Source organism: Rhinoraja longicauda, chromosome 2 (genome assembly GCF_053455715.1).
Source record: "Rhinoraja longicauda isolate Sanriku21f chromosome 2, sRhiLon1.1, whole genome shotgun sequence".
Taxonomy (NCBI): Eukaryota; Metazoa; Chordata; class Chondrichthyes; order Rajiformes; family Arhynchobatidae; genus Rhinoraja; species Rhinoraja longicauda.
In genome coordinates, this window is record NC_135954.1 from 50,688,174 (window position 1) to 50,706,411 (window position 18,238).

The 18,238-nt window shown below is 43.5% G+C and overlaps 1 protein-coding gene across 1 annotated transcript in view; it reads left to right on the forward strand.

Moving 5' to 3' along the window:
- The first annotated feature begins 11,134 nt into the window (after nt 1–11,134).
- LOC144604466 (band 4.1-like protein 4B) overlaps nt 11,135–18,238 on the forward strand; it is a 211,074-nt gene continuing 203,970 nt past the window's right edge. Inside the window, exon 1 of the mRNA XM_078418926.1 lies at nt 11,135–11,542. Coding sequence (XP_078275052.1) covers nt 11,288–11,542 — 255 coding nt within the window. The 5' untranslated portion in view covers nt 11,135–11,287. The remainder of the gene's footprint in view (nt 11,543–18,238) is intronic.

Here is an 18,238-nt window from a genome sequence, read left to right on the forward strand (position 1 = left end):
TTACCTCATATTTGTACAAAATTCAGGGAAAGAGAAGCAATGAATTTTGTCAACATCTATTTTCAGAAGATTGTGTAGGAAAGGTCAATATTGCTGTGAGCCCAAAAGAGAATTTGATTAATATTGCTGGTGGACATTTTGAGAGATAATTTTGAAGTGATGCTTCTTGATCAGTTCTGGCTCTGAATTTATCAAGGTTTGCTCAAATTATCTCAGAGTTGTTAGTTGTAATACACCTTGTCTCAGTATCTGTGAAATATAAGACTTTCTACAATTAAAATCTACAAAAAAAAATCCTACAAATAGGATGCTTGCAGGAAACAGATTCATTATATTAACAGAGATGAATCATCAGGTGTTCTTTTATTCTTCAGTTGGTATATTGGTAATGCTCTATTTATGTTTCTTTCTATCTTAAGCAATTTGTATATAAGCCAAGAAAATAAAATCCTTCTGTTCCATCTACAAATAGGTTTATAGAGAAAAATGAATGTAGGGAGGAGGCAGGAGTGATGGTAGCATGAAATTTCAGAGGGTGTCAGCCAAAAACTCACACTGGAAGGAGGTGGTTCACTGAATAAGCTGCAGGAATGCTGCAGGAATTGTTGAGTTGCTCAGGAGGTGCCCACAGTACACATCAACCAGATATCTATCACATTGCAGCCTCTTAGACCCTTTTCAATTTTGTTCTCAGTAAAGTCTGGAGCTAAAGTTCTTAAGAAATTATGGTATACAGAGGGGCAGTGAGATTATACCCAAGCCAGAACTTCAACAGGTAACAGAATCAATGGAAATAAGCCTTTATGTGTTGAACTTCCCTACCTTTGTCTATATCACTTTTCATCAATGCTCATCACTCAGTAACTGTCTTGTATCAACCACTGTCTCCAAATTCCATTAATTCACATTTTATCTAACATGATCGGTAGATTGAAAGGGTCTACACCCGAAACATCAGTTGTCCATTCTCTTCATGATGCCCTCTGACCCATAGAGTTACTCCAGCGCATTGCTTTTTTTATGGTCATGAAATATCCCTATTAAACCTCAACGATAAATGTATTAACTCCACTTTTGACTTTCATACTTCACTTTAAATTGAGTTTATCTGCAGTGTGGGAAGGATAAGGAAGGGAACCAAAAATACTGTCAAGCGTAGAAATGTTTCAATTATTTTTCTCCAATGGTTACTGTCAGCAGCTTTGGAAAGGTGGAAAAAGAATTAAGATGACTAGAGGTCCCAGGCCACAATCAGACATTTATTTCAGCACATTGTCAAAGAAGAATCTGCAAAACATGTCAGAAAGCCATAATTTCTTTTTCTACAGAGCAGTCTTTACTTAATTGGTTCTCTTCTCAGCTCTTTCATCAAATATATGGAAAGAATGCAAAATGATGATGTTTCTCACTCATTTCTGGGGAGCCTCCCTTTTCATTCAATGTATGCCATCCTTGTATTATGTACACTTCTCAAAGTAAACTGGCCAAAAATCATTCAAAATTTCGGAATGGACTGTAATGGAATGGAATACTTTATTGTCACATGTCGCATGGATTTACGAAGGAGAAATCATGCTTGACTAATCTTCTGGAATTTTTTGAGGATGTAACTAGGAAAATGGACAAGGGAGAGCCAGTGGATGTGGTGTACCTGGACTTTCAGAAAGCCTTTGCTAAGGTCCCACATAGGAGATTAGTGGGCAAGATTAGAGCACATGGTATTGGGGGTAGGGTGCTGACATGGATAGAAAATTGGTTGGCAGACAGGAAACAGAGTAGGGATTAACGGGTCCCTTTCAGAATGGCAGGCAGTGACTAGTGGGGGACCGCAAAGCTCGGTGCTGGGACCGCAGCTATTTACAATATACATTAATGACTTAGATGAAGCGATTAAAAGTAACATTAGCAAATTTACGGATGACACAAAGCTGGGTGGCATTGTGAACTGTGAAGAGGATGCTATGAGGATGCAGGGTGACTTGGACAGGTTGTGTGAGTGGGCAGATGCATGGCAGATGCAATTTAATGTGGATAAATGTGAGGTTATCTACTTTGGTGGTAAGAACAGGAAGGCAGATTATTATCTGAATGGTGTCAAGTTAGGAAATGGGGAAGTACAAAGAGATCTGGGTGTCATTGTTCATCAGTCACATAAAGTTAGCAGGCAGGTACAGCAGGCAGTGAAGAAAGCTAATGGCATGTTGGCCTTTATGACACGAGGAGTTGAGTATAGGAGCAAAGAGGTCCTTCTGCAGTTGTACAGGGCCCTAGTGAGACTGCACCTGGAGTACTGTGTGCAGTTTTGGTCTCCAAATTTGAGGAAGGACATTTTTGCTATTGAGGGCATGCAGAGTAGGCGGGACTGTCGTATGTTGAAAGACTGGAGTGACTAGGCTTGTATACACTGGAATTTAGAAGGATGATAGGGGATCATATTGAAACATATAAGATTGTTAAGGGATTGGACACATTAGAGGCAGGAAACATGTTTCCAGTGTTGGGGGAGTCCAGAACCAGGGGCCACAGTTTAAGAATAAAGGGTATGCCATTTTGAACGGAGATGAGAAAAAACTTTTTCAGTCAGAGAGTTTTAAATCTGTGGAATTCTCTGCCTCAGAAGGCAGTGGAGGCCAATTCTCTGGATGCTTTCAAGAGAGAGCTAGATAGAGCTCTTAATGATAGCAGAGTCAGGGGGTATGGGGAGAAGGCAGGAACGGGGTACTGATTGTGAATGATCAGCCATGATCACATTGAATGGCAGTGCTGGCTCGAAGGGCCGAATGGCCTACTCCTGCGTCTATTGTCTATTATGACAAGTGAAATTCTTTGCTTCCATACCCAAGGGATGCAAATAGTTGCTACATACGCTGCTGACAAAATTACAAATCTGGATTAAATCCGGATAGAGCAATGTTATTGTCAATCCGGATTTATGTTATTGTTATATCCGGATTTAATTAGGGCAGCTGAAAAAGAATTATGAACACACTGCCGCAGCGCAACTGAAATGTGTCATGGTAGAGCATAAAGGAAGTACAGCATCATATCCAAGACCAAACCAATATATACAAAATATTGGACGACTAAATTTCACATTACACTGGTGCAGGGAGTCAGCCTTAGCAGAGCATTTCACAAAACAACTAAACATCATATCATCCTTTTGCCTTTGTATGAGAATAATACGTTGGGGTGGCGGACAGGCAGGGAGGGCAATTGGAACATTATCTGTGGATCTTTTCTTTTCACCAATGCTAAAATTGAATCTTTTCTTTACTGTATCTTGTTTCAGAGTAACTCGATTTTCTACTATAATCGATTTGAAATCCATTGCTTCCTTTTGGAGGTGTCAGAGCTCATGTTTGGAAATAGAGCTTTAGAAATGCAGTATTCATCATCTCTGGTTTTGTCCTTAGTTCCGCACCATCTGATAGTTTCCTAGTCCCTCAGCACTGCAACACCTTGACTCTGTTCTACCTGGTGTGAAATAAAGATGACTGGCAACAATTCCGATGAACTTGGAGGATGGGGGGAAATAGACAATAGACAATAGGTGCAGGAGTAGGCCATTTGGCCCTTTGAGCCAGCACCACCATTCAATGTGATCATGGCTGATCATTCTCAATCAGTACCCCATTCCTGCCTTCTCCCCATACCCCCTGACTCCGCTATCCTTAAGAGCTCTATCTAGCTCTCTCTTGAATGCATTCAGAGAATTGGCCTCCACTGCCTTCTGAGGCAGAGAATTCCACAGATTTAAAACTCTCTGACTGAAAAAGTTTTTCCTCATCTCCGTTCTAAATGGCCTACCCTTTATTCTTAAACTGTGGCCCCTGGTTCTGGACTCCCCCAACATTGGGTACATGTTTCCTGCCTCCAACGTGTCCAATCCCTTAACAATCTTATATGTTTCAATAAGATCCCCTCTCATCCTCCTAAATTCCAGTGTATACAAGCCTAGTCACTCCAGTCTTTCAACATACGACAGTCCCGCCATTCCGGGAATTATCCTAGTAAACCTACACTGTACGCCCTCAATAGCAAGAATATCCTTCCTCAAATTTGGAGACTAAAACTGCACACAGTACTCCAGGTGCGGTCTCAAGAGGGCTCTGTACAACTGCAGAAGGACCTCTTTGCTCCTATACTCAACTCCTCTTGTCATAAAGGCCAACATGCCATTAGCTTTCTTCACTGCCTGCTGTACCTGCATGCTTCCTTTCAGTGACTGATGCACTAGGACACCCAAATCTCGTTGTACGTCCCCTTTTCAAAACTTGACACCATTCAGATAATAATCTGCCTTCCTATTCTTACCACCAAAGTGGATAACCTCACACTTATCCACATTAAACTGCATCTGCCATGCATCTGCCCACTCACACAACCTGTCCAAGTCACCTTGCAACCTCATAGCATCTTCCTCACAGTTCACACTGCCACCCAACTTTGTATCATCTGCAAATTTGCTAATGTTACTTTTAATCCCTTCATCCAAGTCATTAATGTATATTGTAAATAGCTGCGGTCCCAGCACCGAGCCTTGCGGTACCCCACTAGACACTGCCTGGCATTCTGAAAGGGACCCATTTATCCCCATTCTTTGCTTTCTGTCTGCCAACGAATTTTCTATCCATGTCAGTACCCGACCCCCAATACCATGTGCTCTAATTTTGCCCACTAATCTCCTATGTGGGACCTTGTCGAAGGCTTTCTGAATGTCAAGGTACACAAGGTTAACATAATTCATCCATTGATATGCATATGTTCACATCATACATTTCAAACATTTGCTATATACTGTACAGTCATTTTATTTTAATTCACCAGCAAGCACAAATACACATTGCAAAGATAAGTAGATCCTAATTATATATGCTAACATTCTTACAGGTCTGACAGTGTAGGCTAAATTCTCTTCTGACATCAAAAGTCACAATTACATTATAGATCCCTATTAATTTTCACTTACTTCAGCTCATTTTTTGTCACAGTAATCCTTAATATAAAATATGTTACTCATCGATACCAGATGCTACCAATGTCACAGATTTAATTTATGAGTTAGATTCTTGCACAAATCCTCCCACAAAAGATTTATGATCAATCAAATATATTATGTGGATCATTCTTTGTTTAGTCCTGCACAAGCCCATTCCTTCAACTCTTTTTCCAGTACATTGATGACTGCTTCAGTGCTGCATCCTGGGCTCAAACAGAACCAGACTTACCGTTTCCAACCTGCTGTTACCTTCTCATGGTTAATCTTTGACACTTCTCTTTATTTTCTTTATCTCTCTGCCTCCATCTCAGGAGATAATCCAGTTACTATCATCCAGTAGATATCATCCATGATATGATGCACATCAACTTCTACTCTAGTAAGGATCTGGAATTGTTAAAATTCTCCCAGCACAATAGATCAACAAGGGATGTAATCTTGATGGCTCTCCACTCTGCATTGGACTACTTGAACAACAAGAACACATATATCAGGTTGTTGTTCACCGATTACATCTTATCATTCAACACTTTCATCTCCTGCAAATTTATCATCAAGTGAACAAGAGCTCTGCCCATCACTATGTAACTGGATTCCTAACTTCCTCATCAACAGACCACAATATGAATTGACAACACTTCTTCCATGATAATATAGGAGGACCTAAAGGCTATGTGCTCACCCTGCATTCTACTCTCTCAACACCCATGACTGTGTAGCCAGACACAATTCCAGTGCCATCTCTAATTCGCCGTTGATATCACCGTTGTTGGATGAATAATGGGTAATGATAAGTCTGAATATAAAAGAGAGATTGAAAATCTGATTGAAAAGTGCCAGAACAACAATCTTGCCTGCAATGTCAACAAGACCAAGAAATTGAATGTTGGCTTCAGGAGGGGAATGCCGAGGATCCATGAAACTGACTTAATTGATGAGATGGTGGTGGAGAGTGTCAACAAGTTCCTGGGCATTCATATCTCTGAAGATCTGTATTGATGCAATTACAAAGAAAGCTTATCAATGCCTCTGCCCCCATAGAACATTGAGGAGATTTGGTATGTCGACAAATATTCTTGAACTTCTGCAGTTGTATAGGAGAGAGCACACTGGTTGCATCACGGCCTGATTCGGCAATCTGAATGTCCAGGATCAAAGGCAATTACAGAGAGCAGTCCATCATAGTACTAATTTCCAACCGTCAAAGGAATCTATAGGATGCGCTGTGTCAAAAAGGCAGCAGATGTCATTAAAGACCTGGCCATGCTCCCATTTTGCTCCTAAGGTCAGGAGGAAGGTGCATGAGCCTGAAAACCATGACCACCAGGCTCAAGAATAGCTTCTTCCCAGCAATTATCGGGCTCTTGACCACTACACAACACAAGCCTCAGCAACTATAAATGTTTATTAACCATTTTGTGTGCTATAATGGCTACTTAGTATTATGGCTAATAATTTATTTAATTTATCAATTAGTATATTTTACCTGTGAGTATTGCATTTATGGGCCCATTAAGCTGGTACAGGTAAAAATGTAATTGTTTTGTTGTCAGTAGATTTGAAAATTGCACACTCTTGATCATTGGTTTCTGCTATTAGTATTTGCTCTGCTGAAATCCAGCGTCAGTACTGATGCAGAGTCTCCGATAGCAACATCGACCATCCCACTCCAACCACAGATGCTGCCTGGGGTACTGACTTACCTGCCAAGAGTCTCCAGCAGTTTTGTTTTTGTTGCAGTTTAGACATCTACAATCTTGTGTCTTCTTGCCCTTCTTTTGTTCCCTTTGTCCTCTTATCTTTGTTCTCACTCTTATCCCTCCATCCAATACTCCCTGCATCTTAAAAGTAGTTTATATTTTTGTCATTCCAGGTTCTGACAAAGGGTTTTAAATTTGAAATGTTAACTCTGTTCCTTTTCCCCTGCAGATATGGCCTGACCAGATGATAATTTCTTGCATTTTCTGTTATAATTTAAAATTTCCAACATCTGTATTTTGTTTTGATAGTACCCAAGATTCTGATTTGTATGTAAGGTATTACATAAGCAATTATCACATCTGTTACCTTGGATAGCAATATCTTCTAGGTAATCAATAGCTTTATTATCCTATTAATATGGACAAAGTGCTACTCACATTTTGAACGAACCCTTTGGTTGGGTTCTGGCATGCAATAGCCCATCTACAGGTTCCTCAGACATTAAATGATTGTTGACAATGGATCCCTTTTAATAAGTAGACTGATTCAATTTTCTTGGTTTTCTTGGGTCTCCTTTGCCATCTGGTACTTCAACATCAAGGATACCAAGCTCTTGCCAACATGTCGACCCCAACCTAAAATCACACAAATCACCCATGAATCTGTCAGCTCATGAAATGCCATGTTGATGAAGTCACAAATGTAGCTGACTTGAAAGCCACAGAGACCACCACTGATGGTTAACAGCTCAAAAATCAAAATCAACCCATTTAAAATGCCTCTGTAAAAGCAGTTTCATTATTAGGTAATGACAAGAGTGTTTCCAGTTTATAGTGCAGCTGATACTCTCTTTACATTTAAGTCATGATTCTTGATGGTAGCAACATTACAATGATTCTGACGACTGACTGTACTCAAATAATGGGAGATAATAAAATTAAAATATATATTCTTCAGATGCTGCCAAAACATTAGATTAGTGGGGTAGATGATGTAGACTTGATGGCTGCCTAATGAATCATCACAGAGTTCTGTCAAGCTTCTTACCTCCCTAGATACCTTTAATCAGTGATTGGACTTCTCTCGTCCATTTGGAGTTCGGAACAAATTCATTTCACTTGTGACTTTTTCAATTTGTTGTTCATCAGCCGTATTTCAGTGTTTCACTCACTTCTGCTACATAAAACCAATGACCTTCACACAAATTGGCTTCTCCCGGGAAAACATGGGCCAGTGAGCTAACAATTTATTTAAAAAATATTGTGGCCTTCATATGGAAATCAAACTTAGTCCCATGGAAGTAAGATTTAGAAATCTGAAGCTTTCCAGAATCATTAACTTTACCACTTTGTAACATTTGGAACATAGAATAGCACAGGAATAGGTTCTATGGCTCATAATGCCTGTGCCAAACAGGATACCAAATTAAGCTAACCTCCTCTGCCTGCAAGTGATCCACATCCCTCAAATCCCTGTATATCTATGTGCCTATCTAACAAGCTCCTAAATGCCACTATCCTATCTGCCTCCAACTGTCAATCAAATGTATGCCTCTCACAATTTTATATACTTCCATCAGGTCTTCTCTCAAAGAAAGGTCCTTCGAACCGCTCCTTATAAGTAAAACCCTATTTCCAGGTGCACCTTTTCTGCACCCTCACCGAAGCCTTCACATCCTTCCTGCAATATGGTGACCAGAACAGCACACAATACTCCAAATGTAGTCTTACCAAAGTCCTATAAAACTGCAACATGACTTCCTTACGCTTATACTCAGTGGCTCAAACGATTAAGGCAAGAATATCATCTGCCCTCCTGACCACTTTACTTACTTGTACTGCCACTTTCTAGGAGCTATGGATTTGGACTCCAAATTCCCACTGTACATTAATGTTTGTTAAGGGTCATGCCATTGTGTATATTTTCCCCTTACATTTGGCCTTCCAAAGTGCGACACCTCGCACTTGTTCGGAAAACCTGCCAATTCTTTGCCCATCTTTGTAACTGATCTATATCCTGTTTTATACTTTGACAACCCTCCTCACCCACCTCAACAACATCAATTTTGGTGTCATCTGCAAACTTACTAACCAACCTATCCACATTTACATCCAAGTTGCTTATACATACCACAAATAACAAAGATCCTTGCAGAACTCCACTCATCAGACCTCCAGCCATAAAAATACCTTTCCATCACAAATCTGTCTTTTATGAGTAAACCAGTTCCCACAATCAGTGAAAATAGATGACAAATCATCCTCCACGATAATTTTCGACACTGGTGCCCTGCAAGGAATGCTTTCTCAGCCTCCTACTGCACTCCTTATGACTGTGCAGTCAAATACCAATCAACCTCAATTTTCAAATCCGCAAACAACACCGTAGTGGGCTGGATATTAAATAATGACAAGACGGAATACAGAAAGAAGATTGAGAACCTTGTAACTTGATGCCAAGATAACAACCTCCCCCACAATGTCTGAAAGACAAAGGAGATTGTGAATGACTTCAACAAAGTGAATCCTCTCCAGTAGCTTCCCTGCCATCTTTAGATGAATCTTCAATAGAAGTTAGCTTTTAAGGATGGAAGAGTAACAAAGAAACCACATTTTGAGAAAGAAATCTAGAGTGCAAGGTCTTGGTTGATGAAGACTTGGCTGTCAATGTTACAGCAATTAAATTTGGATTGCACAAGGCTTCAGAATTGATGGAATAGCTGATGTCTTGATACATTGTATGGCTGGAAGAGATCACAAAGCAACTAAGAACGAGGATTTGAAAACCAAAATTATGTTTAATTAGATATTTGTGCAAGTTTATAAGCACAGGAATGAGGTAAGTGGAGTTTATTGTTTGTAACATCATGAATAGCATTAGGTTTGCATTACTTCAAGTTTATGGAGAGTGGATTGAGAGTCCAGTCAGTAGTGTGAGAGGCCTGATGGGAAAGGAGGATGATCTCAGGGCATGGATAGGTAGATGCGACTGAAATGTTGTAGTGATTACATAAACCTGGCTAAAAGAGGGATTGGACTGGCAGCTTAATGTTACAGGGTGCAGTTGCTACAGGCGAGATAGGGGTGGGAGTAAAAGAGGAGGGGCTTCATTGATTAAGGAGTATGTCACGGCAGTCGTCCAAGATGACATTACTGATGGAATATGTATTATCTAACTACAATTACCCACTTGGTGACTCCATCAACACGATCCAAACCAATGTATAGGAAGGAACCGCTGGTTTAAACCGAAGATAGGCACAAAAAGCTGGAATACATTAGTGGGACAGGCAGCATCTCTGGAGAGAAGGAATGGGTGACCTTTCGGGTCTATCTTCAATCCAAACCAAGGACAAGGACTTCAGCTGCATGACAACAACATCACCCACATGTTCTGCTTCAAGTCACACAATGTTATTACTTGGAAACATATCACCCATCTTCTCCCAGTCTGACTTTTCTGTCATGGGCCTCCTCCATTGTCATAGTGAGGCCCAGCGCAAATTGGAGGAACAGCATCTCATATTTCGCTTGGGCAGTTTACACCCCAGCGGTACGTACATTGACTTCTCTAACTTCAGATAGTTCCTCTGTCCCTCTCTTTCCCCTCTCCTTTCCCAGTTCTCCCACTGTCTTCCTGTCTCCTACTACATCCTATCTTTGTCCCGCCCCCTCCCCTGACATCAGTCTGAAGAAGGGTCTCGACCCGAAACGTCACCCATTCCTTCTCTCCTGAGATGCTGCCTGACCCGCTGAGTTACTCCAGCATTTTGTGGCTACCTTTGATTTGAACCAGTATCTGCAGTTATTTTCCTATCTATCTTATATCCTCACTGAGGCTAGACGCTGGATGACTCTACTCAGCAGTATCGTGGGAGTAACTTCATCAGAGGAAATCTTCTCAAGGGCAATAAATGCTGACCCTGCCAACCACACCTGTGTAGGTTGGCGGCAATCTGAGCCCACCTGTGCACAGGTTGGGTTGCGAACTCAACCCACCCATGCCGTTTGACTTGAGGATTTGCTTTCCATTTCTCTGAGCACCGCTCAATTTAATTCCTGTTGTGTTCAGTGCCTGAAAGGAATGAATGAAAGTCTGTTCCTGCTCCTCCCCATTGAACTACCTGTCAGGTAAGCATCCTATCCCAGGACTGCCGAGCAAGGCAGGTGCGCACTCCCAGAGTGTCAGGTTGGCACATACTCAGCCAACCGCCGAGGGAAGGGGCGAGCGGGGAGACGCGCATGCCCAGTACGACCTCGTGCCTCGAGCGATGCAGGTGCGCGCTTGCCCAATACGGACACTTGGGTGGAGGTGCGTGCAGGGGTGTTTTTGGGGGGGACGCGCATGCCCAGTGCCACTTGGTGCCTCGGGCGGCGTAGGTGCGCGCATGTCCGGTGGGGGCGGCTGAGTGAGCGCATGCGCGGCTGGTGCCCGGCGCTCACCTGGGCGAGCTCGCGGCGGAGGGCGGTTGAGCGCGCGGAGTGCGGCCGCCGTTGCTCAGTCGCGCCGAGCAGCGCCGAGCCCACCACCAGCAGCAGCCGAGCGGTCAGTGGTGGGGTCTGGGGCAACACCAATCTGGCCAAGATGATGAGGTTTCTGCGGAGGACGTTCGGACGTCGCTCGGTTCGCCGCTACATGGACGAGCGGGACGGCGGCGGCAGAGGAGGCGGGACCGGCGGTGGCCGGGACGCCGCCGCTACCGCGGTCGCAGGGATCCATGCTGCCACACCTACGCCCACTGGGACCATGGTCCACATTCCCGCAGCTGGCGGCAACAAGTCCATCCTGGCCTGCAGAGTGCAGCTTCTGGACGGGACGGACATCAGCGTGGAGCTGCCGGTGAGTTGCTGCGGCGCCGGTGCGAAGGTTGGTGGCAATCTGAGCCCACCTGTACACAGGTTGGGTTGCGAACTCAACCCACCCATGCCGTTTGACTTGAGGATTTGCTTTCCATTTCTCTGTGCACTGCTCAATTTAATTCCTGTTATTTACAACTACGGCATGTTTAGATGTGTCGAAGGGGCGCAGCCGTGCGCATCGTGTTCTTGCTTCCTCAAACAAGATTTTGCGTCGAACGTTACTTGAGTAAAGTACTATATCCGATGTAGTTCGTTCTTGCTAGAATGTTTTCATGTCACTCCGTGGTTACATTTGTAATGGCCCAAAACCGAATTAGTCCGTTGGGGGAAATGATCTTTGGTTTGTCAACATCGTGTGGGAAAAGACATAACAGAATGTGAAAGTGTACAATACAAGGTTTTTGGAGTGGGGGCAATGAAAGGAAGTAAGAGAAAAAGGTATTTGTGAGCCCCTTGGCGAAAAAAAACCTGGATGAAATCTGGTTAGTTATGCAATCAGAAACTTGTTTACGTAGTCGGAATTGCCGTTTCCGCTACAGTTACGACCAATGATAAATCCAACTTTCGTGAAAATGTAAAAAGGAATTGGATAGCCGGTTAAGTGACGGTTGAGAATAGTACCGATTTAGCTGAAAGTTTGAGGGATGTTTGTGAATCGAAAGCTGCTGAGACACATACGGAAGTTGGGTGTGATGGACACAAAAAGGGTTTGGCGGATCTGGTAACGTGGTCGAAACTCAGTTGTTTGGTTTCCTCCCAAATCCTGGAGCTTTCTAGGACCAGTTCATTCAGTTTCACATTTGATCAGGTAGTAGTATTACACAGCCATGTTGTTTTCCAACAATGTTCATTACTTACCTCTGACATTTTCTACTTTTATTTTTATTTTTTGCAAAATTTTACTTAGTTTACTAAGGATAATATATTTTGAAGTCGACAGAATGAAAAGCTGTGCTGATGAAAAAATAATTGTTGATTATCTTTGGAACCCAAGACTGATTTGCAGTCAGTTTAAGATGCAGTAGTTGTGTGAGAAGCTTAACTCCAAAATGAAACTCTGCAGTTGTACAGGGCCCTAGTGAGACTGCACCTGGAGTACTGTGTGCAGTTTTGGTCTCCAAATTTGAGGAAGGATATTCTTACTATTGAGGGCATGCAGCGTAGGTTTACTAGGTTAATTCCCGGAATGGCAGGACTGTCATATGTTGAAAGACTGGAGCGACTAGGCTGTATACACTGGAATTTAGAAGGATGAGAGGGGATCTTATCGAAACATATGATTATTAAGGTGTTGGACACGTTAGAGGCAGGAAACATGTTCCCAATATTGGGGGAGTCCAGAACCAGGGGCCACAGTTTAAGAATAAGGGGTAGGCCATTTAGAACGGAGATGAGGAAAAACTTTTTCAGTCAGAGAGTTGTTGATCTGTGGAATTCTCTGCCTCAGTAGGCAGTGGAGGCCAATTCTCTGAATGCATTCAAGAGAGAGCTAGATAGAGCCCTTAAAGATAGTGGAGTCAGGGGATATGGGGAGAAGGCAGGAACGGGGTAATGTTTGAGAATGATTAGGCATAATAACATTGAATGGTGGTGCTGGCTCGAAGGGTCGTATGGCCTACTCCTGCACCTATTGTCTATTGAAACATGCTTTCATTTAATTTGAATAAAGAGCCAAAACCTTTGTCTTCGAATAGTTTTTTCCGGAAACCACTTTCCCTCTGCCACAAAAAGCTTTTAGATGGAAGTGTGGATGGACATTTTGTTTAGTGAATTATTACACCATTATGGACGAGTGGTTGTGTTTAACATGTGGTTTGACGTTGTGAAGTTGGTTCATTGCTAGGTCTCAAGTTTGGCTACTGATCGACGAAGATCCAGCTCCAGAGTTGAGGGAGGGGGAGGTTTAGTGTGTAAAAAAAAAAAACCCACACACCAGGAATGTTTCCTTTTGTTGTTCAGTTTAGTATTGACTTCATAGAAGGAAGGTGAGGTGGAAGGTTGTTTATCGGACTTGAAGCTTGTGACCAATTGTGTGTTGGGGATTGGTGCTGGGCCCATTACTGTTTTGTGGTTTATGTCAACGATATGCACAAGGCAGGATTAGAAAGTGTGCAGATGACACTAAAGTAGATTGTATCATAGATAGTGAAGGTGGTTGTTAAAATTTACAACAGGTCCTTGATTAGCTAGACTGGTTAGCATGCAACAAAAGCTTTTCACTGTAAACTAAACTAAAAACCTGTTTACATTGCCTGATTAACTTGTATTTTTTCCAATGCCCTATTTTATATCTATCTTTAATTGCTTCAAACATTTTCCTTTTGCCAGACATTAGCTGGTCTTTATCTTCCTGCTATGTGTATTCCCTCTTTTTTACATTTATGATTTCCCAATCTATTGGAATCTGTTGAAATAAGTGAATTTTGGAAAATTAAAACCAAGGCATCATTTTTTCACTAAATACTATTTCCACAACCTTGTGATGAATTTCTCTGAGCCTGGACACTTGATCTGCAGTCTGGTTAAATTATATCCAGGGTATTATGTTCAATTTTGAACACTGCATTTGAGAATTTACTTCAAAGATGCATTGTAGATTAATCAGAATGTTACTGTGACTGCAAGAGGTAGGTTGAAGTAATAAAAGTTTATAAACCAAGGTTAAGAGAGGACTTGATTAATTTATTCAATACCCTGGAAGAAAGTGATAACATAAATAGTTTCTCAACTGATATACTTTCTAGGACAGGGAGACCTTGTTGAAATCTGGCTAATCAGAGGAAAAATTAGGAAGTGCTTCTTAAAACATGTGGGATTTTCACTATCAAAATTAGTACATCATAGTTCAAACAAATTTAAATTGAATAGCTCAAGAAAAACATAAAAGATCTTGGGCAGGTTTTGATGTCCAATCATATGGACAGTAACGAAGTCTCAAAGTGTTGAGTGGTGTTGTTCCTCTGGCGTGCACCTCTGTGTTAGCAATGTGCATGTTGATGATGTTTAATGTGTCCTCTTGCCTGTGAACACTCGTCAGGATGGTAGGTGTAATTTAGTTTTTTGCTGCTGTTCTATAGACTTGGTGAACCTATTCACAGCATTCTGAAAAATCTAGGTGCTTCTTTTGAGAGACATACCATTGGCAGTTATGTAGGAAAATACCTTCAGATGCTGGTACAAATCGAAGGTATCACAAAATGCTGGAGTAACTCAGCATCTAGGAGAGAAGGAATGGGTGACGTTTCGGGTTGAGACCCTTCCTCAGACTGATGTCGGGGGCGGGACAAAGAAAGGATATAGGTGGAGACGGGAAGACAGTGGGAGAACTGGGAAGGGGAGGGGAAGTGAGGGACAGAGGAACTATCTAAAGTTAGAGAAGTCAATGTTCATACCGCTGGGCTGTAAGCTGCTCAAGCAAAATATGAGGTGCTGTTCCTCCAATTTCCGGTGGGCCTCACTATGGCACTGGAGGAGGCCCATGACAGAAAGGTCAGACTGGGAGTGGCAGGGGGAGTTGAAGTGCTCAGCCACCTGGAGATCAGGTTGGTTAAGGCGGACTGAGCGAAGGTGTTGAGCAAAACGATCGCCGAGCCTGCGTTTGGTCTCGCTGATATAGAGAAGTTGACATCTGGAACAGTGGATACAATAGATGAGGTTGGAGGAAGTGTAGGTGAACCTCAGTCTCACCTGGAAAGACTGTTTGGGTCCTTGGATGGAGTCAAGGGGGGGGGGGGTAAAGGGACAGGTGTTGCATCTCCTGCGGTTGCAGGGGAATGTGCCTGGGGTTGAGTAGGAAGGAACGAGTGGACCAGGGAGTTACAGAGGGAAAGGTCTCTGTGGAACGCAGAAAGGGGAGTAGATGGGAAGATGTGGCCAGTAGTGGGATCCTGTTGGAGGTGACGGAAATGTTGGAGGATGATTTGTTGGATACGTTGGCTGATGGGGTGGAAGGTGAGGACAAGAGGGATACTGTCCTTGTTACGAATGGGGGAGGGGGAGCAAGAGCGGAGCTGTGGGATATAGAGGAGGTCCTAGTGAGAGCCTCATCTATAATGGAAGAGGGGAAGCCCCGTTTCCTGAAGAATGGGGACATCTCTGATGTCCTAGTGTGAAACACCTCATCCTGGGCACAGATGCGACGTAGACGGAGGAATTGAGAGTAGGGCATAGACCTTTTGCAGGAGCCAGGGTGGGAAGAAGTGTTATCCAGATAGCTGTGGGAGTCAGTGGGTTTGTAGTAAATGTCAGTCACTAGTCTGTCTCCTGTGATGGAGATGGTGAGATCCAGAAATGGTAGGGAGATGTCGAAAATGGTCCATATTTAAGAGCAGGATGGAAATTGGTGGTGAAATGTACGAAGTCAGTGAGCTCTGCATGGGTACAAGAGGTAGCACCAATACAGGCGTCAATGTAGCGGAGGTAGAGTTTGGGGATGCCTTGAAGCTTATCGTTCCCCAGCCCCACGGGGCCCGATTTTACCTTCTCCCTAAATCCATAAACAGAACTGTCCTGGCAGACCCATTGTTTCTGCCTGTTCCACCGAACTTATCTCGACTCCACCCTATCCCCACTGGTCAAATCCCTCCCCACCTATGTCCAAGACACCTCGCATGCTCTCCGTCTCCTCAACAACATCCGGTTTCCAGGCCCCCACTCCCTCATCTTTACCATGGATGTCCAGTCACTCTACACATCCATCCCCCACAAGAATGGCCTTGAAGCCCTCCGTTTCTTCCTCGAACGTAGAACCAGCCAATCTCCATCTACTAATACTCTCCTCCGCCTAGCAGAGCTGGTTCTTGCCCTTAACAACTTCTCCTTTGACTCCTCCCACTTCCTCCAAACAAGAGACGTAGCTATGGGCACTCGCATGGGCCCTAACTATGCCTGTCTCTTTGTCGGGTACGTCGAAAATTCCCTGTTCCAGACATACACTGGAGAGAGAGGGAGGGGGAGAGAGAAGGAGGGGGGGGAGAACGGGAGAGGGGAGGGGGAGAGGTTGAGGAGGGGAGAGAGGGGGGAGACAGGAGGAGAGGGTAGAGGGAGGGGCGAGAGAGAGAGGGGGAAGAGAGAGAGAGAGAGGCGGGTGTCGGGGTGGAGGGAACAGCAGGAGCGCAGGGAGGGGAGGGTGTCAGAGGGTCTGGTGAAGTAGCACTGCCACTCGCGGGACTGTCCTATCCCTCCATCTCTCTCTCTCCCTGCGCTAGCGAGATCGGTGTCGCTCCTCCACTCTCTTCCCCCGGCCCCGTCTCCTTCTAACGCAGCGTAATAAGAACAAACACAATTGTGTTGTAGTTGTTGTTCAGAAGCCCCGGGGCGAGCAGCGGCTGCGAGGAGGGAAGTTTCCTTGAGTTTGTTGTTTGCGAGGGGGAGCTGCGATTTCTCGCCTTGTCCCGACTCTGGGTCGGTGGCGATCCACTCTCCGGTGAACCTTCGCCGGCAGATTCTGCTTCCAGTCCCCGCTGCCGCGGTTCCACGGCAAGTTAAAGAGTCGGGGAGAGTTGAGAGGAACTCACCGCATAAAGTTTAAAAAAACCCTACAAAATCATCGTAGTTTATACTAATTAACCTTATATACACCAAATTAGCAGTTTTAAAAAACATTATTTTCTTACCTCTCCGAAGAAAAAATGGAAAAAACGATGAAACGAAGGTTTGTTTACAAGCAGCCGATCAGCTGGGGAAAAAAGCTTAGCACACGCGACCTTTCAGTCGTAATACCAAATTCGCTTATAGCCTGCCGCACGGACCGTGTTAAGAGCTTGCTGTGGGCCGGATAAAATCTCGTGGTGGCTGGATGTGGCCCGCGGGTGTGGAGACCCCTGGTCTAAATCCTTAATATATATTGTAAATAATTGGGGTCCCAGCACAGAGCCTTGTGGCAGTCCACTAGTCACTGCTTGCTGTTCTGAAAAGGACCTGTTAATTCCTACCCTTTGCTTCCTGTCTGCCAACCAGTTCTCTATCCATGTCAATACCCTACCCCCAATATCATATGCTCTAATTTTGCACACTAATCTCTTGTGTGGGACCTTGTCAAAAGCTTTTTGAAAGTCCAGGTACACAACATCCACTGGCTCTCCCTTACCCATTCTACTTGTTATATCCTTTAAAAATTCCAGAAGATTAGTCAAATATGATTTCCCTTTCATAAATCCATGCTGACTATGACCGATCCTGTCACTGCTTTCCAAATGCGCTGCTATAACATCTTTAATAATCGATGCAAGCATCTTCCCCACTACCGATGTCAGGTTAACTGGTGTATAATTCCCTTTTTTCTCTCTCCCTCCTGTCTTTAAAATTGTGTTTACGTTAGCTACTCTCCAGTCCACAGGAACTGATCCAGAGAACATTGGAAAATCACCAATGCATTTGCGATTTCTAGGGCCACCTCCTTGAGTACTCCGGGGTGCAGATCATCAGGCCCTGGGGATTTGACTGCCTTCAGTCCCAACAGTTTACCCAACACCATTTCATGACCAATGTGAATTTCCTTCAGTTCCTCCGTCACGCTAGATCATCGGTCCCCTAGTATTTCTGAGAGATTGTTTGTGATTAATAGATTTGCTGGTGATCTATGTTCCAAATGCTTTCATTGTTAGTAAAATGAAAGATGTTCTAAGAAATGCTTAATTTTCTTTTTTTTTCTCACTTTGATGAACCATATTAGAAT